Source organism: Anguilla rostrata, chromosome 8 (genome assembly GCF_018555375.3).
Source record: "Anguilla rostrata isolate EN2019 chromosome 8, ASM1855537v3, whole genome shotgun sequence".
Classification (NCBI taxonomy): Eukaryota; Metazoa; Chordata; class Actinopteri; order Anguilliformes; family Anguillidae; genus Anguilla; species Anguilla rostrata.
Window position 1 is genome coordinate 36,102,630 of NC_057940.1, and position 23,357 is coordinate 36,125,986.

At 42.4% G+C, this 23,357-nt stretch overlaps 1 protein-coding gene across 2 annotated transcripts; it reads left to right on the plus strand.

The window, feature by feature from the left end:
• Positions 1-1,669: 1,669 nt before the first annotated feature.
• Positions 1,670-22,626, plus strand: LOC135261560 (carcinoembryonic antigen-related cell adhesion molecule 5-like). Of its 2 annotated transcripts, none has more exons than XR_010331984.1 (9): positions 1,670-1,820; positions 2,805-3,143; positions 5,548-5,826; positions 6,714-6,980; positions 9,555-9,833; positions 11,595-11,849; positions 12,113-12,224; positions 17,467-17,549; positions 19,015-22,626. XR_010331984.1 is itself a non-coding variant. In XM_064348011.1 (9 exons), exons 1-8 carry the CDS (start codon positions 1,769-1,771, stop codon positions 17,486-17,488), a joined length of 1,605 nt encoding a protein of 534 aa, XP_064204081.1. In that variant the 5' UTR covers positions 1,670-1,768; the 3' UTR covers positions 17,489-17,511; positions 19,015-22,626. The 2 variants fall into 2 exon arrangements, 1 of the variants encoding a protein (XP_064204081.1); XM_064348011.1 differs by having other exon boundaries at positions 17,467-17,511.
• The last annotated feature ends 731 nt before the right edge of the window (positions 22,627-23,357 follow it).

The following is a 23,357-nucleotide window of genomic DNA, read 5'->3' on the forward strand; positions in this document are numbered from 1 at the left end:
ACCATATTCAACTCTAGCCAATGCTACAGTCGTTTTTGCTCACAGCTACAGAATTTTGTATGCTTTCTGTGGTGACTATGATTTAGATTGTGATTGTTTGTCCGTGCTTGTTGTCGTGAACTTTTTGTATGCATTTGATTTGTTCATTCTAAATTCACGGAATTAATTCTGCTTGCGCACATTTAGTAACGTGCATTTCAATTGTGTAGCCTATTAGCCCGGGATCATTGGATCTCGTTTTTCTGTGGTATTATTATTTGTTTTTGTTTGTTGCGTCAAAATTCATTAGCACCTGCTTCAAACAATCCAGCCCCCTCCTCCCCCACCCCCCTTGTAGCTCCCAACCCCCCCCCCCCCCCCCACACGTGGCTCCCCCAATCACAATTCTCTGGCGCCGCCAATGGGCATCTGTGAGGATACTAGTACATGTATTAGCCTACTTGTGTTTGTCATTGCTAAGCCTCCAACTGCAATGGTATGTTCGTATGAATTTCCATAACATTACATTGCATTGCTCATATCTGAGCCATGTCAAGGCCTTTCAAATAAGCATGTTAATTCAGGTGTTTTCATTAAAATTGTTGAGCAATTACAACTTTTGAAGAACAAAGCAAATTAAGAAGGAGGTCAACTGTTTTTGATCTACTCAAAAGAGGTCCTGTGTGTTTTATATATGTAAGGGAAACAGACAATCTGAAAGTGTCGCCTGCACATTCTGAAGACACGTGGTCCTCTATGGCATTCTACAAACACACATTCCCATAACTACCCACACTAAAACCTGAAAGTGGCAGCTCCAAAACAGAGTCACTGGTGAAAGCATTTAAAAAATTTGTTTAAAAACAATCCCTGTGTCACTAACCATCTCCAGTACCAAGCTCTACATAGCTACGCCACAAGGAGTCAGTAAAACCTAAATAATGAAACCCCAGAACCCAACGATACCGCACCTGCCCAAAATTAGCACATTTAGCCACTTTGAAGCTACATGTGTTTTTTTCTTCATTGTTTCTATTTAGGCTAATTTAAATGTTTTTAAGGGCTGAGTGTCTGTGGCTGTTGTGGTTATTTCTGTGGGGAACCCTGAAAAGTGCCAAACTCTCGGTGCTGTATAGGTATGGGGCATGCCCCCGCCAAGGCGTAACTTGGCGGGATGGCATACCTGCCATCCCACTAAAATACAACGATACATAAATATTATGGTATCACATACAGGCTATTAAAATAGACCAATAATGATCTTAATATGCGAGCCTATGTTCAGGAGGGTCGTTGAAACTCTTGCCATGCCGAATTCGGATCTTTCTTTCCACATTCTTTATTAGTAGGCACGCGACCTACAATATGCATGCTTATAGAATATTTTGTTTTAGGTTATATGACAATGTAATTCCTCATAAGTTCGTATGAATGCACTATATCCAGATTTCAGACCGATGGTAGCTTCGCTATTCGTTCTTATTTTCTTTACCTGACATTCTCAGCATCAGATCACTCCAAACTTTTTCTCTGATGTTCAAACTATTCAGGCATGTAAGACTGGCTAAATGATATAATGTAGTTTATGCGTGATAAAGTGATAACATTGTTTTTATGATGTCCAAAACTGCGCTGAAAAGCGTTGTGCCGCAAAACTCGGCGCACATTATACGACCGGGAATAGGCGGGTTTTAATGTGATGACACTTTCGGGGTGTGTCCCAATTTAGTTCGTAATAGAAGCTGCAAAGAAGCGAATTCCTCAGTGCCGCTTCTAGTTGTCTTTCCCAATGGATTTTCACAATTTGGCGTTTCTAACCGTGCTTCTGCTGTCAGCTCTAGGTAAGGCAAATTCATCCATGCAATACCTGTAGAATTTACGTGAAAAACCATATATATTCTGTGAGTATCACTTGCGTGCTTAAAAAAAAAAACTTAAAATGAGTTACCACCTGCCTTCTACTTGGTGAAGGAAAATTATCAGTAGTTTTCTCTCCTCGATTTCCTCCCCCCCCCCCCAAAAAAACAAAACTTTTCTTAAATATCGGAATAACTAACCATAAGTAAAAATATATATATAGGCTATATTATATATAGGCCTATATATATTCTAAACATTTAAATTAGAATGTTGAATGTAGAATGTTGAATTCTGTAACCTATTCAGAATATGTAACTCATTGAAAAGAACGTACTACAGGTAGAAGGTTATTTGTACAGTCAGTGAACATTGTATTAAACAACATCATCTAACTGTATAATTATGATTATAGCTTACAGTAGCTAGGCTGCGACGTCAGTTATGGTCGATGTTATATTTGTCTGTCCACGTTGACATTCACAGAAAATTGTTACATAACGACTTTTTATGTGACAATTAAGCTTGTGTTAATGCGTAAAACAATAGTTTTTGTTTCTAAATGTTGCAGTTAAGTGAAGGTTGCTTGAGTGTAATGGTGGGTGAAGACATGCGTATCGCGTGTATTCAAACGTTCTTTTCAGGGATGGCACCCTTGGGAAAGGGACCCAGTCAATGGCGCATTATTACTTTCTAGAAGCAGGGCAGAGACAAATGTTTTCTTGAATTTTACCTTTCAGAAAATATGGTTGAAATCGTGTGTCTCTCAGCCAATTAATTTCCGTGTTCCTGGACTGTGATAAACATGTCTAGTTGCAGCATAGTAAATTAGCCTACAGCCCGGCCCCTTCTATTATGCGTCCGCAGTTGATATCTCCCTTGAGGTTGGGGTGAAATTATTTATGGTTATTGTGGTTCACAGCAGTGCATGAAGTTAATTTCTAATAACACACATGTTTCCTTCCCAGGATGCTGTGCGGGTCAGAAGCAGGCCCTCAAACCAGGCAACCTGGAATATTTGGTGGGACACAATGTGTCATTCGTCACCACCATCGACCCCCTGACCCAGCAGTTTGTCGTAATAACCTGGACATTCAATAGTGGTTCTGGCCCTGTCCCTATTATCAGCTCTGCAACCAAGGGGGAAAGTGTGGCCGATGCCTACAAGGACAGGGTTGTCTTCAACCGGACGACTGGTTCGCTCGTGCTCAAAGCGGTGACCACCAGCGACACCGGGGATTACTCTATAAGCATGGTGCAGGATACTGGTGTTCAGATCCCTGGAGAGAATAAGCTTACTGTTTACGGTGAGTCCCTGGCACTTTTTTTATGATTCTGCGTCTTACAGTCCTTCGTTCCTTACCCAGATATTGTCTGGGCATTGAGAGGACTTTCCAGAATGTTCTGGTTCTGTTGGTCAGTGCTCAGGCTCTGCAAATGGCAGAATTCACATTGCTGCGTATTTGCTGACTTCCCTACATCCCTCCGTCATATGATTTGTGCGCATTGTTGTGGGAAGGAAACTTCACATAGGGGTGAGAGCATATTGTCCAAACAAGTTGTTGTGAACAGCCTAGTTAACATTACCGAGCTTGCAAGGAATTTTGTATACTCCCTCCCAGAGCCCAGTTATTTATTATCATTGATAATAAGCCAGATATTTTCCAAGCAATTTATGAGCAAGTATGTATATAACAGCTTTTTATAATGTTACTACAATTTCTGTTTATCGTGTGTTCAATTTGATCAATTATAATAGCATGCCATTTCTTATTAAATAAAAATACTGACAAAAATGGAACATACTGTTTCGCAATGAATACCCACAATCGGTAACAATGAAAACTTAACTGTCAGGAATAACAGTGCATATGAGAAATCGACTACTAAATTTATTCACTGCACCCCTAAAATAATTAAAAAAAAATTTTTTTTTAAACAATTCTAATTTTCTATTTCTTTTTGTCTTGGAATTGCCCAGATGCTAATCTGTATGTAGTTGGACATAATTGTTGATCCATGTTAATAACAAGTATTTTTTTCTTCATATCTCAATAATCTAAGAGCCAGCAGATTTCCATAGGGCCCGATTCATGAAAAGAATACAATCCAGAGTGTCCCACTCCAAGGAGCATATTAAAAAGAGGGAAGATTGAGGTTGGCACTTTGAATTAAAGCATGCTTAACGTGGAAAAAAAAAATCTTGTAACAAAAAAAAAAGAAAAAGCGACTCAAACGAACAATGTGCTCTTGATCAAAGAGGGGAGTTAAAAGCATATATCCCTGTGATATATCAAACCATCTCAGGGTAGAGATGTGCAGATGCTGGGACCCCCACCCACCCATGCAGGATAGCTCTCGCTTGGGTGTGGCTATGTATGCCATGCTTGCAAAATAAAGAGAGAGAGAGAGAGAGAGAGAGGGAAAAACAGCCAGAAGCCTCTATGTCAATGAGCTGCTGTTGGTTCCAAAACGCATTTAATCGTCAGTTTTATACTGTTCATTTCCGATGCTTATAAAAGTGAATTGAAATAAAAAACATATATGAAATGCGTGTCAAAGTAACGATATGCCGACTGGATATTAAGGAGTTATAAAAAAGGCTAACTTTCATTAAAAAACAACAACATTTTTGTCAGGGCTTACTACCAAACAGAATTGGCCCAGGTCTCATATGGGTGTGGCATTTCATCATGTCTGTTGGAAGAGTTACATATCATTGGTCTCGAATATGAAGTTAGCCCAGTTCAAAATCCACCGTTTTTCCTTGCTTGTCTTTGTGTCAGAATATAAGGTTTTTCTTGCATTATGCAAAGCTGCTTGTCCTCATCAGGGTCAGAGTTAGCGTGTCTCAGTAATTGAAGACTCTGAGCGAAAACAATTTTTGTTTTACCGTCTACTCCAGTGCATGCTGGCCTAACAGGTTTTTTTAGTGGCCTGTTAGCATGCAAATAAGGAGCGTGCATGTCTCCAGTGGTAACAGTTAGAGGTAGGCGTAGCAGTATGTGTTGTACTGTATATTAGAGGTAGGTGTAGCAGTATGCGTTGTACTGTATATTAGAGGTAGGTGTAGCAGTATGTGTTGTACTATATATTAGAGGTAGGTGTAGCAGTATGTGTTGTACTGTATATTAGAGGTAGGTGTAGCAGTATGTGTTGTGCTGTATATTAGAGGTAGGTGTAGCAGTATGTGTTGTACTGTATATTAGAGGTAGGCGGAGCAGTATGCGTTGTGCTGTATATTAGAGGTAGGGTAGCAGTATGGTTGTACTGTATATTAGAGGTAGGGCAGTATGTGCATGATATAGAGGGGGCTTGTTGTACTGTATATTAGAGGTAGGTGTAGCAGTATGTGTTGTACTGTATATTAGAGGTAGGTGTAGCAGTATGTGTTGTGCTGTATATTAGAGGTAGTGTACGTATGGTTGTCTGTATATTAGAGGTAGGTGTAGCAGTATGTGTTGTGCTGTATATTAGAGGTAGGTGTAGCAGTATGTGTTGTGCTGTATATTAGGGGTAGGCGTAGCAGTATGCGTTGTGCTGTATATTAGAGGTAGGTGTAGCAGTATGCGTTGTGCTGTATATTAGAGGTAGGCGTAGCAGTATGCGTTGTGCTGTATATTAGAGGTAGGCGTAGCAGTGTGCGTTGTACTGTGTGTTTTTCCTGGTGCACAGACTCAGCTTTCTCTCTCTCTGTTCCCCGAACCGCAGAGTCGGTCTCAAACGTGGTGGCGAAAGCCAATGTGACCAATCCGGTGGAGTTCAACGACACCGTCAGCCTCACCTGCACCGCCACGGGCAGCAAGCTGACTTACAGCTGGCTGTCCGGCGGCGCCGCCGTTGTGGCCACGGACCACATGCAGCTGAGCAAAGACGGCAGCGTGCTCACCATCCTTAGCATCCTGAGGGCCGACAAGGGCCCCTTCGCCTGCACCGCTTCCAACCCCCTGACAACGAAAACCAGCTCTCCCCTCACCTTCAATATCAGCTGTGAGTCCTGCACGTGAACATTGCCACAACCGCCGGCCATTTTACACATGAAAGAACTGCCTGGGTTTCATACCACAAGCCACTGATGTTCTCTTTTTAAATTGTGTTCATATTCACTCCCTGTTAAACAATAAACAAACAAGGGGCAAGGGACATCTCAGAAGTTCAAAAAGTGCATGAAATCCCTTCATTTTTGGCTGGACCGCAACAGCGGGGCCAGCCCTACAAACGCAAATGTCTGTGACTGAGTGAGTGATGAAGTTACACCATTGGTCGGCCAGATCACTTGTGTTAGGTCCAGCCATATACTAGGTTTTGACCTGGTCTTGTTTCTCCACTAACTGTTATTTTCTTATATTCATTTTAACTTATTAAAACTAAATAAATGCTGTGCTGGACCTAACACAAGTGCAGTTGACTTCTCTGCTTCTCTGAAAGTGTCAGAGAGAAATCGCAGAGTATGTACTGATGAATATTGAAATCCTGAGATGCTCAGCCATCTCACTGCCAGGTTGAGGCTTTCTTTAAGCTTTGTGGCTTTTTCAGAGGACGAACCACAAGATAGAACCACAGAAATCCCTTCCTACCTGTGTTAATAACATTACTAATTATCTTATCAGATGCTTAAGCACTGAAATTCAATGCATACACAAGTCAATGTGTGTGACCAATATGACAAGCTACCGTATTTCTTCATTGTGATTGTTTTTTAAGCATACTTAGGGTTTCAGCCAAGCAACTGCCCATGCTGCTGTCGATACTTTGGGTTAGGGTGTGTATAGATGATAGTACAGCACCTTTTCCAGATAGGAGCTGCCATTTCCTGAAGCCCCTGGACTTTGAAACTGTTGGTCAGATCCTCAGCTAACATGAATGGTGTGTTGCAGATGGGCCGGAGGAGATATCAATGACCACCAGTCCCCAGATGCCGGTCCACAGCACCAAGTCCAACATCACCCTGACCTGCTCGGCCAAATCCAGCCCCGCTGCCCAGTATGATTGGCTCTTCAACGGCGAGAACCTCAAAAAACCAGGACCAGTGCTGACACTGACAGACATTCAGAAGACTCAGGGCGGCAATTACACCTGCCTGGCCAGTAATCCCAATACCAAGAGGTACCTGGCATCTACCGTGGCACAGATCGCCTTAATGGGTGAGTCAAGGCAACAAGGATTCTTGGTTTTGAATTTGACTTGTCGTACTAGAGGGGAAGGAGCCAGGAAGGCTGGTCAGGGACTGTAGAGTTTATTATCACACGAGAGACAAGAGCCAGGCTAGTCCTATCCACTCCTGAGAGCCCATCAGCTCATTATGTTACATTTATTTAGCAGACGCTTTTATCCAAAGCGATGTACAATAAGTGCTTACCAAAGGTCATTGGAACGACTACAAAACACAGGTCCGATAAGAAACAGTACTCATTTTGTACAGTTATTCAGAGCCATGAACACATTAAGTCCAGTTCACACAGTGAACATTACTCTGACCTAACCTATGCTGAGTCAAACTAGGAGGCATTACAAGCTACAACATGAAGACAGTGATACAAGGCACAATAAGTGCTGAATGGAGGTAGATGTAACATGAGTGACACAGGAGGTACGTGTGTAGCATGAAGGAGGGGAATTAAGTGATCGAAATCACCCGCCGAATGGTGGTAGTTACTTAGTCCAGGTATAATCTGAGCAGCTCTCTTGAAAAGGCTCAAACTCCACTCCACCACAACCTGCTGGGAAAGTGAGTTCACTTTGCAGAGCAAAATGTTGGTTAAAAAAGCAGGATGTGGTCATAGTCTTTAGACTCTGTGACCGTGAGAACTTAGCACATACAGTAAAGCACATTGCTCTGAATCTTACAGCTTCTTTTGTCTACAAATATTTAAAAATATAAATACAAGTATTTTTAAAAAATTCAGTAGAAAAAGGTATTCATCTAGTTCTTTGCTTGTTCTGCTGTTGTTTGATTGATTGTGATTACTAGTGAGTGACTGGTTCTAGACTGGGAATTGACTTCAGTTGACTAAAAGCCTTTGAGGTTGATGGGACCTCAGACACTGTAATCTGAATAACTTCTAAAATTGTTCTTGGACATCTACAAGGAAATTATAGTAAATAGCTTTAAAAAAAGTAACTGCAGTAACTGATTAAAAAGCTTAATTGGTGCTATATACAACAGAAATACCGATATTATCTAACTGGGTCCGACAAGTGGGTTGTTCCACCCATCCCCCAAAAAGCAAAAAGTCTGCTGGGTAATGATGCCCCTATTTCCTGTCCCAGACTGCTCATTACCCTCCAAAAAAATACCCGTTCATATATATTTCAAATACTCAAAGTCCATATTGAGTCCTTAACATACTTCCTATCGTGAGTATGTCAAGCATTGCTGCACGTATATATGGATGTATTTCCTCACTGAGCTAACAGTGAGCTCTGACCCAAACAAAACAACCTGTGTTTATCACTACTGTGTTCTGTTTGGTGGGGTTTGCTCAGTTCGTAACTGTTCTCTAACGTGGACCAATGTTGCCCTTGATATTTCCTGGTTTACTGCACACTAATGTAGTGCTTCTTACATGGTGTCTGGCTGAGTCTGTTATTTGGAATTGCACAATAGGCATGCAGGTACATATCGTTTCTGTTTGTGAAATGTTTTCTTTGGTGCCGTTCCGGGCATTGCCCAATATATACAGAAGGAATAAGTGGGAAAAGTTGCTTTCCTGCCTATCGCTCAGCATTACCGAGACCATATAGCCTACTGTTTAAGATGTGTTAAAGGTATGAGAAGTTAATATTTACACATTTGTCAAAATGCACTGATTTTGTTTACTAAAAAGTATGATTGCCAGATTCACATGCTGTGTGTAATTGTATGCGTGTGTTTTGAAATGATATTGTCTTACTGTAACTTGTGCACTACTGATAAATGACACTGGCAATGATTGATGTTTTGTAATACTGGTATGTGTCATGTGCTTGCACATACATTAAAGGCATATCTATTGCATTTCATATTTTCACCATTTACATGTTTATCCAGTACATATTGTATTTCCATATGGGTTAGCCTACAGGTATATGACAATGATTCAGTTTGACGAAACCATTAGTCATGCCTGTAATGACTCAGTCTCCCAGGCCTGGAACTTCACAGGGCTGAAGAACAGAACTGTTAATGGTTGTTCCTGATTAGATCAGTTAACCATTCTTTCAAGACATTGGAAGTACGGCCTTCTTGGGAACTGTCAGGAACTATGATTTGCAGCGTGATGGCCTTCAGGGTGCTATCGAGCGAGTCTTAAAAAACAGCGCAGTGCTAGTTTTGCTGACAGAAATGTCAGTTATTCTGTGAATGCACAGAGGGTCACTAATCTACAGTGTCTGTAGGGTAGCATTAGATCATTGCAGCAGCACAGCAGACATGCTACTTTATCATAAAGGACCATCTATCCAGTTCTGACCTGAACGGTTATTTGCTTTTGGGTAAATGGACACGCACACATAACTGTTTATTTTTTGAAGATTTTGCAACTCGTTTGTTTTGAAACTTGTTTTGCGTGAATGCTATGGAGTTTTACAAAACGGGAAACGTGCCCATGTTTCCCGTTTTGCGGACAGACCAGGTTCAGGGACTATGACGGCATGTACAGCATGCGAACCTGCACATGTGTGAAAACAAATTCTCTCAGGAGGAGCCGACCAAAATTGTTTCTCCCTTCTCTTTTCAGAGAAGATATCTGGTGCTGCAGTAACCGGACCCACAGCCAAACTGATAGCAGGAAATAGCTCTGCAAACATTAGCTGCCAGGCAGCGAAGGGCACCATCGTCACCACAAAGTGGCTGAAGGATGGAAAGCCGCTGTCTCCTAGCGACAGGGTAACCATCTTCGCCGACAAGAGCTCTGTGGGTATTTCTCGCGTAGAAAAAACCGACAGTGGAGTGTACCAGTGCGACCTCTCCAATCCCGTGAGCACCAACTCTGCCAGCTACAAAATGACTGTCAACTGTGAGTATACTGCCTGGCCGCAGGGCACTTTCTATTTTCGAATGTCCTTAGTTGAATTTCAGGTGTGTTTTTGACAAACCCAGCTGTTGATTGAAAAAATGTTTTGCGTCAGGTTTGTTTCAGCAGTAGAGCCCTAGAGTTTTTAAGCATCAAATACACGGTCAGCAATCAGAATGGTTGTCCCTGGTTACCACATTTAGCTTTTTCTGAATCACCATTGCTGGGACTCTGTAACAGTACTCTACTCAATTTATAGTCACTGCTGACTGTGACCAGGAGTCCCACAGAGTGACTAATGAATGTTTGACAATAGTGTCACCTAGAGAGGGAGGGATTCTGTGAACAGCGTATCCCCCACCATGGTGCACAATGGCAGCTCCTCTGATTGATTGGGAGGACATTGCTAGTGATGCAAGGTGCCCACAATCAAGACTAGGCATTCAGAATTGGGATAAATATAGAAATAGGTTGTGAAATGTATTTTTAAAAAGAAACTGCACTTAGCAACATGTCCAGTGTTAATTCAACTCTGACCATTTGGGACCATATGTACTCTGTAAGAGTTTATTTAACACTGAATATTTTGCTGTGAATGCTTCCAGGGAAATTTCACAGGCCCGAACCAACCCCGGGATTTTTACTAAAGCGGAAACCTATCATGGAACCCATCAGCTGATTCACAGTAATTTCCTAGAGATAGCTCTTGAAACGGTTCCAGGTTCGGTGCAGGAGTGGGGTGGGCAGATGGCAGGGTTATCAAGTGAGCGTTTTGCTCCATAGAGGAGGTGTCAACATGAAGAATGAAAGAGATGCATGGTAAATTCCCGACCCGGCTCTCTCTCTCTTTATCAGGACTCTTAATCATCCCCATTTTAATTGGCTTAATAATTCCCTCCATTTCCACCTCAGCTGATTTGTGATGAGTGTTCGAGAGCAAAATGGCTGCCATGCATCACCCGGGTGGGTTCAGCACAAGTATTGTGGGTGGTTTCTGTGGTGAGCTTCATCTCTTCAGTGTAAAGCACAGTGAGGTGTGAAAGGTGCCTTAACGCAATTTATCCTGGTCCAGAACAGAAAACGCTCTTCCTAGTTTTGTGCAATGGCGGTGATGAGGCCAGGCAGCCATGGAGGCTGGTCTACTGTCAGGGTTCTGTTGATTTATTCAGTTTGGTTCAACTGTATTTGTGAAGCCCTGCTTGTATTAGAGAGACACTGTTGCAAAGGCACTTTACCAGAAAATAGGAAGTAGGAAAATTGGGAAAGACCGAGCCTGAATCCACAAAAAATCGGCAATAAAACTAAAAAAAAAAAAAAACTCTACAGTGGGAATGAAAAACCCCTAAACACTGGTGAGAAAAACCTCCTCGTTGGGAATAAATCTCAGGAAGAATCTGGATATGGGGCGGGGCGGCATCCTTCGATGCCCAGCTCAGTGTCTCTATTCCCAAAATTCTTCAGCTTTTCCATTAACTGGGCTGACCAATTATCATCATGGATATTTGATGCTATATCATTTGAGAATCTCTGTTTTTGTGTGAGATTGGGTATATTTGCCAACGACACAGTAAAAAGTTCAGTATTGTTTAAAACTAACGGTTTTCACCAGCAGAACGGATCAAAATGAGTGACATCTGCTCTGTTTACGTAACACCAAAATCTTTACTTTGTGCGGTTGTGGGAAGTTCCTTTTCGCTGCTGCGTTGACCTCTGCCTCTGCCAGGCACAGTTTGCATATGGATGTCCATGCCGTGATTCTTTCAGACGGACCGGAGGCGGTGGCCATAAAGGGAGTGACCGCGGTGGAGGTGAACGAGAAGCTGTCGCTGACGTGCGCCGCTTCCTCTGACCCCCCCGCCACCTACACGTGGACCGTCAACGGAACGGTGAAGGACGTGAAGAAGGCCGTCTACGAACTGGAGAAGGCGGCCTACGTCGACAGCGGCAAGTACGAGTGCGTGGCCAGCAACAACGTGACCGGGAAGACCGCCTCGGCCGTCCACACGCTGTCTGTAAAAGGTGAGAGGGGACTTGCTGAACGATGCCTCACCTGTAGCGCATCGGATGCGCAGCGAGCTGCTTTATGCGCAACATTCCATAGAGCCCCAGTGTACAGTGGGGAAGGACGCGTTTAATTTTCCACAAACTTTGAACTGCGTTTTTCTGTTTTGTGTGATCGGCTTGAGTTATCGCGGTTAACGCGGTGGTAACAAGCCATTTTCAGCAGTAATTGGACGCATCGTACGCGGGCGGTTAACGTTGATTGATGATCGTTTCTACAGAGAAGATTGAAGAGTCGCTGTCGGGAGGAGCCATCGCGGGGATCGTGATTGCCGTCCTGGTCGCCCTGCTGATCATCGCCCTCATTGCACGCTGCATGACGAAGAAGAAGAAGTGAGTGCGCCGGATCCGATCGCATCTCTGAGTTTGCTGTTCTGGGGCTGATGGGAAACTTAAAGTCGTAGCGCAGCGGTGCACTGGCCGCCCCCGCACTGGCACTGCTGCGTCGGTTCCCTCACCCTGCTGCTCCACCTTCTCGATCTCCTGCTCCTCTTCCTCGCCTTGCTCGTTCCTCTGCATCTCTTAGCTTGTGTGCTTTGTCATTGGCTGTCTTTACCACCAGCTCTAATCTGGGTTGGGAAACACAATCACTTTTCAATGAGAGATCCTGAAGTGGCTTTTTGATTGGCAGGCTGACGCTCAAAAGCAGCAATACAAAAGCAGGCTTCAGCCTGTCCCAAAGGTGTTGAAACATAATATGTATGAAGTGACCCAAAAGTAGACTTCCTCATAAAATTCTTTATTACCTTTCTCGATACTGCAAATAGTTGTGAAAGCTGTTCATGTGAACATCGTCTCTTTGCTCTGTTTATGAAAGTATTAAAACTGGTTTCCTTTAAGAATGGAACATGGCGTTCACTGTCAGCTAAACTATGAGCTAATTGTGATTACGAACTGTCAGAAGTCTTTCACCGAACAGTTCTCACACAGTGAAGTCTTTATGTCTGACTTTCAAATTTTTGTTTTACATAAACTATATTCAAAGTTCTGCATTAAGCGCTGGAGGCAAATTATATGGAAAATATGATTACTCAGTTCTTTCGTCAACACAAAAATATTGAGCTGAATTGAATTTGAGTTCAGTACAGGGAACATTTATAGTATTTTCCCATGGTTGTGAGGTGGGCAGCACAATATTCAGGCCTGCTGCCATTACCTGTTGCTGTTCAGAATCACACCTGTTTCCCTAAGCACAGCTGAGTCCCTGCTTCTTTCCCCTCCCACACCTCTGGGCTACAGATCTGCGATCTTTGACCTCTTGTTGTGTCTCGCAAAAGTTACTCCCTCATTCCCATGGATGCCTCATTCATTATAGCCAACTGATGCGGTCATTGATTGGATCTGCATAGAATTCTCACTGGCTGAATGTATCATGGTCCCTTAGACAGCCAATCAGCATGCTTGTTTCTCACAGGAAGTCAGCAATTTTGGGGTGGGTCACTTATTAAGGCAGAATTCTCTGTGTATCGCTTTCTTTGCTTGTTTAATCTTTTTAAAAGTTTAATGTTGCAGTGAAACAAAAGCTACTAGCCCCAGGTTGTTATGTAAAGTGAAGCCTATTTCAGCAAAGGAGGCTTTTTGATTAACATGCTAGTCAGGCTGTGGTTGCCTTACTTTTTTTCTGTGGTGGGTGATTGATTCTTAGTTGTTGATAACAGTAGTCACTGCTTACTTAATAAGCCCAGATCACACTGGAGATTGGAAGGCACTGGTTCTCTTTAAAAAGAAAAAAAGGAATCCACCAGTTATGATCACTCCCATGATTTGACTTTGATAGATCCACATGTAGTCAAGACCCGAGCCTCACAAAGAAAGAAAAGTTTCACTGGGGCTGTGTGTGTCTGACATTTTGCTGTGATTTGCCACAAGCTCCAAGATTTCCTTCCCACAGCTCAGAGAACTGTAAAGACACTAGTGCATTCTTTGGACAATGCAAACTGAGCCAGTTGGCCCAAGGCAACAGAGGAGAGGATCATGGGATGGCAGAGGAAACCGGATTGACTTGTCTGCAGTCTCCCCTCTAGCCTACACATTAAGCAGCTACTATAGCTTTGCAAGTTTATCAACGGCCACGTCAAAAACTGCACCCTTCACCACTCCTAAGTAAACTCCAGTGCTGCGGCTCACTGACAAACTTGTAAGAGGAACCATTTCTAAAGAAGAACTTTAGAAAAAGGAGAACTGTTCCTAAAGAAGTTTCCAAAAGGCACCATCTTAGGACTTAGGTGAATATCTGGTGTACGTTGTTCGTTGCTCTCACTTTCTGAGAATAAGGATGTCCTTACCTAAAAAATGAACTAAAACGGAAGGAAAGAAAGGAGAAAGGAAATGAAAATGAAAGACTACGAAGGCAAATGAGAGAGACAGCTACCTTGACTGTGACAGAGATGGCTGCGTTTGATAAACGCTCCACATTGCTGTGTGCCCTTATTTTGAATTGTCAGCTTGTGCGTGAGAGTGTCCAAGGTGCATCTGCAGGTGCTGAGCTGAACTCTGCATACATGCAGTCGATCCAGTTTGAATGCTGTTGACACTGTGGATCTGGGTCCGTAGTTCGGGCTAAAAACCGAACTTGAACTTTATTGACTTCTGTTCCCAAGACAAAACGAACTGCCATTGTGTGAGCTGTGCCGTGCCTATCGTAGAGGCCTTCCCCCAAACAGACGCACGCACGCGCGCACACACGCACGCACTTACGCACACACATACACACTCGAACACACACACAATCAGTGTCATTGTTTATTACAGTGCAGCATACTCAACGGTCAGCGACAGTTGAAGAATAGACCAAGACTGGGATAAGCGATGTGTGTGAGACAGACAACTCCGCACATAACCCCAAACAGATATAAAGCCCAAAGGACTGATTTAGGGTGTACAAATCACCTGCCTGCGCCTTTTCTTAAGCCTTGATAGATTAAGTCTCGGTTTCTGTGTTTTGGAAATATTGTCAGACCGCATTCCAACACAGTTACAACAAGCTCCAAAGAAGAAGATTCCAGTGTGAGAGCTGGACACGCCCCACCACTCCCCCTAGAGACACACACACACGCAAGCACACACACACACACACACACACACACACACACACATACACGCAAGCACACACACACACGCGTGCACGCACGCACGCACGTACACACACATGCACACGCACACGCACACATACACACACACAGACACACACATGCACACACACACACACACACACACATGCTAATTTATTTCTGGAAATTAGAAAGAGTTGAATAGCCGTTTAAAGTATCATTACGTCTAGGACACACAGAAAATCCTTTACGACTTAACCTAAACAAAAATTCACTTTATCCTGTCTTTTGGGGATAAAAAAGCTGGAGACTTTAAGTCACCACAAGTCCACTTTTTTTGGTTTATTAGAACATTTAGTTCACATTAAATGGGGACGGAGTGTGGCACAGTGGGTAAGGAACTGCGCTTGTAACCGAAAGGTCGGAGGTTCGATTCTCGGGTAAGGACACTGCCGTTGTACCCTTGAGCAAGGTACTTAACCTGCATTGCTTCAGTATATATCCAGCTGTATAAATGGATACAATGTAAAGTGCTATGTAAAAAGTTGTGTAAGTCGCTCTGGATAAGAGCGTCTGCTAAATGCCTGTAATGTAATGTAAATGTAACATTCATAGAAAATATAGGAATGAAAAATTGTTCGTATTGGCCCTACCAATATGAAGGTCAGTGCTGCAACCAGGGTGCCGCTAATGCACACGTGTACTTCAGTGTGACCTCCAGGTCCCGGCTTTGCGCCCCACACTCTGTTTGATGGAGTCATCTTTGTTTTATGTGAAATAACACACAGCACTGTGGCTTTCTTCGTTGGTATTCATGAAACTACCAACGACTAGGGTGTGTCCCTTATGTTTATTTAGCAGTCAAATATTCTTACCGTTAAAGGGGACCTACTGTGAGCTTCTCTTGAGACTGATTAAATTCAGTTATAGCTCAAACTCTACAAATATTAAACATTTTGTGTTTTTTTAAATAATAATGCTGGTTAAGGATTACTGGTCAATCAGCCATTAATGATTCACCAAATACTCAAATAGAAAGTTATCTTCAGCAATCGAAAGGTAGGGGCTTTTGTTGTTTCTATGGGAAAAAAAACAAATGTAAAACATCTCCTAAAATGTTTTATATGTTGCTTTGTGGCAGCGTGGGGTAGGGTAGGAGGTGGAGAAGGAGTCATCTGTGGGAGTATGCCTGGAATGCTGTGACCATGTCTTGACAGGTCTCCCTTCTCCCTACTACTGCTCCGTTTGAAATGTGTTTTTTCGGAGACAGCTGCGGGGCGAACCGTGAACCCCGGCCCGCGGAAGGCCACCGTGTCCCCTTAGACTCCAGAAAGCACTGCTCAGACAAGCACGCACGCAGGCCTGCATGTGTAGAGCGCAGGCTTTATGGCTCCCAGTCATCGTGAGTTATGGACTGCCATACCAGGAGCGTAATTTCAGTCGATAGCACAGCTTTTGGGGCCCAAAAGGCCACTCTAATAAATTAAAAACTAGAGAAAGCACTTTTTTTTTGACATACAAAACATAATGCATTTTGTGTGACCATTTACATATTGAATGAGTGGTGGCTCCAACTTGGGTTGTTTTTTTGTTTGTAAAAATGCTTTCCTGCTAATTTTTTAAAATTATTTTCATTATCAGTTGAATAGAAGTGCCATATTGCTCAGTTGGTGTGTCTCTGATAACGTTAATCTAAAATGCATTCTCTAGGTCTCATTTACATTGATCAGCTTTGTGAAGCAGATCCTCCGAAACAGGGATACCCTGTTCCTGGAGATCTACCGTCCTGTAGGTTTTCCCTCCAACCCTAACGAAGCGCACCTCATTCAACAGCTAGCGACCTGGTGTGCAAAATTAGGGTTGAAAGGAAAACCTGCAGGACAGTATATCTCCTGGAATAAGGTTGAACAGCCCTGCTTTAAAGCCATGGATTACATCGGCAGTGGTTGACCGAGTGAGAGAACACATTCTAAAAGTGGTCATTTTAACGTTTCTTACACATCATGGATAGCTATCCCCCTGTATCTGCTGGTTCATGTTCCTCAAATCGGAGAAGAGTGAGGAATGTTAAGTCAACTTAGGGGACATTCACTTCTCATTTTCACTGGGTTTTCAGTATTAGACTCCAGAGCTATGTGGTTGATGTGCAGTTGTGTACATCTACAGTGTACATGCATGTTCCCAGCATGTCAGCCCAGAGGCATTCTAGGAGGTCATTCTTCACCCAGTTGCACTCTCAACCTGCACCTTGCCTAACATTGGGGTTAAAATTAAGTCTTGTCTTCAGTCAAAATAACTCTGGTGGTGCTGTGACAGCCATTCTATTTTATATCAAAGTTAGAGAGATATGCACTGTGCCGTTGTTCTTTCATTCTGATAGGATGATGGTGGTGGTGTGTGGTTGTGTGTGTGTGTGTGTGTATGTGTGGTTGTGTGTGTGTGTGTGTGTGTGGATGCTGAAATAACACATTCACAATGACTAAGATTTATCCTCGCACCGCAAATAATTTGATTCTCTTTTTCAGAGTCACCGAATCACCGTACTAGCGTGGGAAAACGGTAAGCCCTGGGTGCCTGTGGCTGCTCTTTGGCTGTGGAGGTTTCTGGGGTGAACAGACGCTCATTGTTGTGTGTAATTGTGTAATACAGGCAGCACGTTACAGTAGGCTCCACTTCAGCTGTTTGCTCTGCACGTCCCTCCCACTTAGTTAATTTCACCGTGGCTCTTATCAGTGCTGCTGGCTTCGCTGGGGCAGATAAGATCGTTAGGGGCAGCCTTAAAGGACTCCCATCGGACTGGTGGTCTGGGCGTTAGCTGCAGGGAGTTAAAGGGACTTTGTCGGTCAGTGTGTCAAAGGGAGGTGCTGATTGGCTCCTGGAGGCATGGCTGCTGTTGCTATTTGCTCATTAAAGGTTGTGGTAGTCAGTTTTGGGTGTGTTTGCCTGATGTTCTTTCCTAGATTCCCTGACACCCGGGACTGTGTCAGTAGCATAACAGTAGCATGTTCCCTTCCCCTTTCCTCAAGAGCTGCCCAGCACAGAGTTCTCAATTGTATGCTATTCAACTCCCACCCCTGTAATCAATTAATAAATGTGATAGGTCCTTACATAGATCTAAATACATTGCCTAAATCATTTCTACGCTTTATTAAGTTTTGCCGTGGGCTGGGACTTCCACTTTCTGCGTAGACACAGATCTCCAGACATGATGTGAAAAGACTCATAAAAATAGCCTGACAATACAGTGAGTAGCAAAGCTGGAGATGCTGAGGCTTGGGATTTGGATGTGACAGCAATGTGTGTGCTGTAGTTGTGTGTGTGTGTCAGGAGATTATTTTACTTGTCTTTTAGCATAAGGTTATCTTGTACATGTTGAAAAGGTCAGAAAAGAACTATACTGTAACCACCAGTGATTTACTGAGGCCAAAAAAGAACCCCACATGTACAGTTGTGACATTTAAATAACAACCTACTGTAGCTCCTGTCATCTCCATTTCATATTTTGACAGAAAGCCCGTGGCACAAAACAAAAACGTCATATTTTAGGAAATTGAGGTTGAGGTTGAACGGTCTCTGCTGGTGCAAGAGGGTTGGCTTTATTTTAAACCGGTAACAAAACAAAGATGGGAAAGGGCGTGTGTTTCAAGAATGCTGCTTTGAGATATGAATTTTACAAAACAAATTGGATATTGTAACAGACTGTTCAATTGGATGATAACCCTTTAATTCATTAATAATGAAATGCAAAAAAATTATAATTGTTGAATGCATTTTTTAATTCTGACATTTTTATGCTTAAATTTGGAATTGATTTGTTTGTAGTAAAGTCCTCTTTTCTGTCCGGCACTTAAATAAATTAAATAAATAAATTAAATAATTTTAAATAGCAATTTAACAATGTTAAACGTCCATTTTGTTAACCTTGTTCTATGAGGGATGAATGACAAGGAAATATAGTAATAGGACCCATAGCAGATATGAAAATCCTGCTGCAACTGCATTTAAAAAGAGTTAAGCTCTGGCACTTGGTCTGAAATGACTGAATGAGGCTTCCCCTCTCCCTCTGTTCCCAGGAGTTGGAATCGACGGACAGCAGCCAATTTCCACAAATTACAAAAGGCACAAAGTCTGGGCGGGGAATCAAGATCCAACAAAAATGCTTGGCCACCAGGAGCAGCCCCGCCTGTTACCCAAATCTGCATGCAAAACCCAACGTGGAGGTGAGAGGACACACCCCCCACGGGCCCCTCGCCATGGTACCCACCCGAAGGTCAATGATCCTCAGGGCACTGGGAGGGTGGGGCACTCAGGCGCACCCACACTCTCGTTTGAAACAAGCTGTTCTTTCATCAGTGAGGTACTGGGGGGTCCACGGTCACCCGCTGTTAGGCAGAGGAATGTCATTGCCTATGTCCCAGTTCCTTTACCGATTCTTCACCAGACAGTGGCGCTTTTATTTGAATTCCTGTCCCCTAAAAAACATAAATACACTACCAAATATGTCTATATTAATCTGCCTGCCCTCTGGGAGTGAGGATGGGAACCGTAGACGGTTCTTCTGCTCTGTCTTCCTTCTTGAGATGGTGGGAAATTGGCTCACTTTTCTGACAGTTCCTATAGGCTAAGAGCAGCGATTAGTGTGCTAAGGACTGTTGGATTTGGACAATTCTCTCAAAATAACCCCCCTTTACTCTTCTCCCCTATTTGGCTGAAAACCCACATTGCTACTGTCATGTCCACAAGAGAGCTCAGATGCACTCCTAATTCATGTGTGTCAACCTGAGATAGTTTAGGCCAGTGAACTCATTTAATAAATACATTTTTTTTTTTTTTAACTGGAGTGATTTATGGGCAATGATATTCCTCTTCTATGTATGTTCTCTCGGGCGTAATTGCTGATAATTTCTAAAACCCACTTACAGACCGTCCTCATTAAAATTAGATTCGTTTAGATATTTGTCTCTTAAGCAAAGACAAACCATTGAAGTTTAAAGCACAAGTTAGTGTGTGCATCATAACAGGTGGCAGTTATGTCAGTGTATCTTTCAGACTTTTCTCTGTATTCCCTATCTGAAGAGCAGTTGTTCCTACCATGCTTAATAGAATCTGAATATATGCAACCCTTTGATAAATGAAAAATTAGCCTTTTTTTTTTTTAGGAAGGATATATTATGTTAGTACATAAATTAACTTGTTTACAAATGTGAGGGTTGGCATTTTTAATTTTTGTTGACCAGAAATCAGCCTTGTACTCGTAAAGGAGCTTAGGACTGTGCTTTGACGCTGTTCCTTTAAAATTTCTTAAAATTGTTAAATAAGTTGCTCCACAACATATGGCATTCAAAGAGTATTACAACCAAATGCACACTGAACGGGGGTGTTTGTAGTGGCACACTAAGTTTTGAAAAGGCGTGTCGATGCTTGTTCACTTCTTGTAGGTTCGTTCCCTGAAAATGAAAAAGAAGAAGTATTTCTAATCAGAAAACTTCAAACACAATTTTGGAAATGCTGAGAATCTTAGGAAGCTACTTTTCTTTTTGGAAAACTGACTTATTTATTAAAAGTATATAGTTCTTATTGCTAGGCAGGACACTGTCCTCTGTTCACACTATAAATTGGTTTTGGTGGATTAGCACTTGTTAAACACTATGAAAAGAAGCCTAACTAAATAATATTAACAGAAAAACAAGCCTAACTGGAAAAATATTTTAAAAAAATATGTGTATACTCCACCAAACGTTGACCCATCTGGCTTAAAATTACAAAATTCATTTTCAGGGGCAGTGGTGTTCAATCTAATAAATAAAAAATACATTAGCTAAATGCATTTGCAAAATTAGCATTATTATTAGCAACTGGGTTGTTAATAATAAGAGGTCAGAATTTTGATACAGTTGTAGTCGTGTATATTTTATTATCATTTTTTGCAACAAAAAAAAAGTGTGAATGCCAGAAATGAAACAGCTTTTTGTGGTTGGGGTGGGGGTTGGGGATCGAGGGCTTTTTCATCATTTTATCTTGTATTTAACCATACATGTTCAGGGGTAGTTAGGAGCAGTTTCCAAAGGGTGTTACAGCTTGAATAAAATTCCAAACACCGTTTTTTTTTTCTTTAACTCTGCTGGAGTATGCATCAGTAGATGATTTGTATTGTCTTTTTTTAATTTATTTTTTGAATATCTACAATAAGTGATTTAAGTGATGTTGTTTTAAAATGATCCACGTTAATGACCTTAGCTCATCAGTCCCTCATTTGGAGTACATGTGTATTTTGTTGTACTGTAGTAGCCAGTATTCAGTGTGATATCTTGTTCGTTCGTCTTCTCTCTGTACCGCTGCTACCTTAAGCAACTGAAATGAATGTGCTTTAAATGATGGGATATAAATGTGTCTAACAGTGGCTTTGAAATCCTGTGTGTCATTATCTCTGGGTGGCATAGATGTGGAGTTTCAGCAGCCCGATTGCGTTCTACTGCCTTTTCTCCGACCGCACCCTTTTCCCTCTGACTTGTGGAAAAGAAACGGCGTAGCTCTTAAAACAGTCGTAAAAATCTGCTTTCAATATGTACGGAAGAGCCAGGGCGTGCAGAAAGGCGGGGCTAGCCTCAGGTTCATCGTGCGAAACCACACAGAGGAGTCTCGCGCGCTCTTAGCGTCCCTCGCTGCAGTGCGCCTTCCTTCCGAATCCGACTGGATTTCGATCACTGGTCCGACATGTTCTGCTCGGGACATGGGTGCTCTCTTGTGTGGTCTTTCTCGCTGGAGCCACCTGCCCAGGCCTGACTATCCCATGTTATGTTAATGGCCATGCCCCATGGCAAGTCCCTCCCATTCCAGGGCCAGGATAAGAGCACGAACATTTTCCCATGATGTTCTTGCGGCAGACGAAATGAACCCTCTGGTGGCAGCTGTAAGAACTAATTCCTGTCAACTGACTTTGCCATTGCCTTATCCAGCAACCGGAGAACCTAGAATTCAGCTCCGATTTCCAACCGTTCAAAAAGACCATTGCAGGCACAATGTGTGAAATCTCGTTTTAAATGTTCCCCTCTTATCAAGGTGCCAAGGCACATCCGCTTATTGAATTACTTGCCCTTATGGCTTAAAGAAGCATGAAACGGTGAACCGTTCATTAACCAGAAACCAATTGCACAAAGAAATACATATATCCTTGTTTTGGTTTACAATGCTACAATGTTATTGGCGTGTGACAATTTGTGGGAATTCAGGTAACTGCAATATCATAATTGTACTCTCTGTTTGAATGTAAAATTGAATAAATATCGATGTAAAAAAAAAAGACAAAAAAACAACCTTTGGAACTGCCTGCATGTGTTTCATGATTAACAGGACCCGCCCTTCTCTCTCACTCCTGTTCGTATACAGCAAAAATAAAAAGTAGAAATAAATCGAGAAAATGTATATACTCTGTATGAGAGCAAGAGAGAGAGCGAGAAGGGTGTGGTTTTTGGTGTGCCCTATCTCCTGCGCTGAACCGTTTTTCACGCTTTGCATTGCTACTGCATCGTTCCCCTGAGGCCAGCCTTGCTCTCATGCTTGTCTGAAAAATATTTTCCTTTTTTTGTTAGTTTATTTTCTAATATGGAAAATAAACATGTAAATGTCTGTTGTATGTAAAGTACCTATTTTTGTATGTTAATAAAATTGCAAGTAACAACTGAAAATGTTTTAATCACTGTGTTTAAGCAGTAATGTAAGGCTGAGATCGTATTTTGTGTGAGTCCTACTACCACTCCCCGTAGCGCTGGGAAACATGCAGCGCATGAAGTTTCGTCGAAGAAACAGTTTGACAGACAGCCCGTAGTCACAAATGTAGAATTTCAGGTTTTTTCACATACTGCCGTTTATCAGCGTGTGATTCATTAAAATAGTGGATACCCATTGGCTGGTGAGAACTTGGGAGTCGTTCTTTTCTAAAGTTGACTCTCAAATCCACCCTTTCCATACCACGGGGCTGTAATTAATACCGCCCGTAATTAGAGGACTGCTCTGACAGAATGCGTTTGAGGTTGTTTTCATGACCCACACCGTTAAGCAGACCAGAACGGCTGGTGAGCCTGAAAATGTTCACAGCGCTCATAGTGCATGTGATAACTAAGGACTCCTTTGGCGTCCCTGTATTTGTTTGCTTGGCTTATGAGGAAATGGTGACTCTCGGGTTATTGAAATCTAATATTCTTCTTAAAAACCCTAAAATGGCACCTTTGGGTGTTTTGCTAATGCACTGAGTAGGTTACCTACTGTATAAATGTGTTCTTTTCCAAGTAACTGGAACTTGATGTCATTTGAATATGTAAAACCCAATAACCATTTGAAAAGGAACCCAAGGGAAGATGTTTCTTTGGATGTACTGCATATCTGTGTATCTATTCATTTAAATTGGGGCAAAAAATAA

Bases quoted from the DNA above. Each gene is read 5' to 3' on its own strand.
- LOC135261560 (XM_064348011.1), top strand. From the start codon at position 1,769: ATGGATTTTCACAATTTGGCGTTTCTAACCGTGCTTCTGCTGTCAGCT. The intron at 5,827-6,713 runs GTGAGTCCTGCA...GGTGTGTTGCAG, and splicing joins CCTCACCTTCAATATCAGCT to ATGGGCCGGAGGAGATATCA. The intron at 6,981-9,554 runs GTGAGTCAAGGC...TTCTCTTTTCAG, and splicing joins GGCACAGATCGCCTTAATGG to AGAAGATATCTGGTGCTGCA.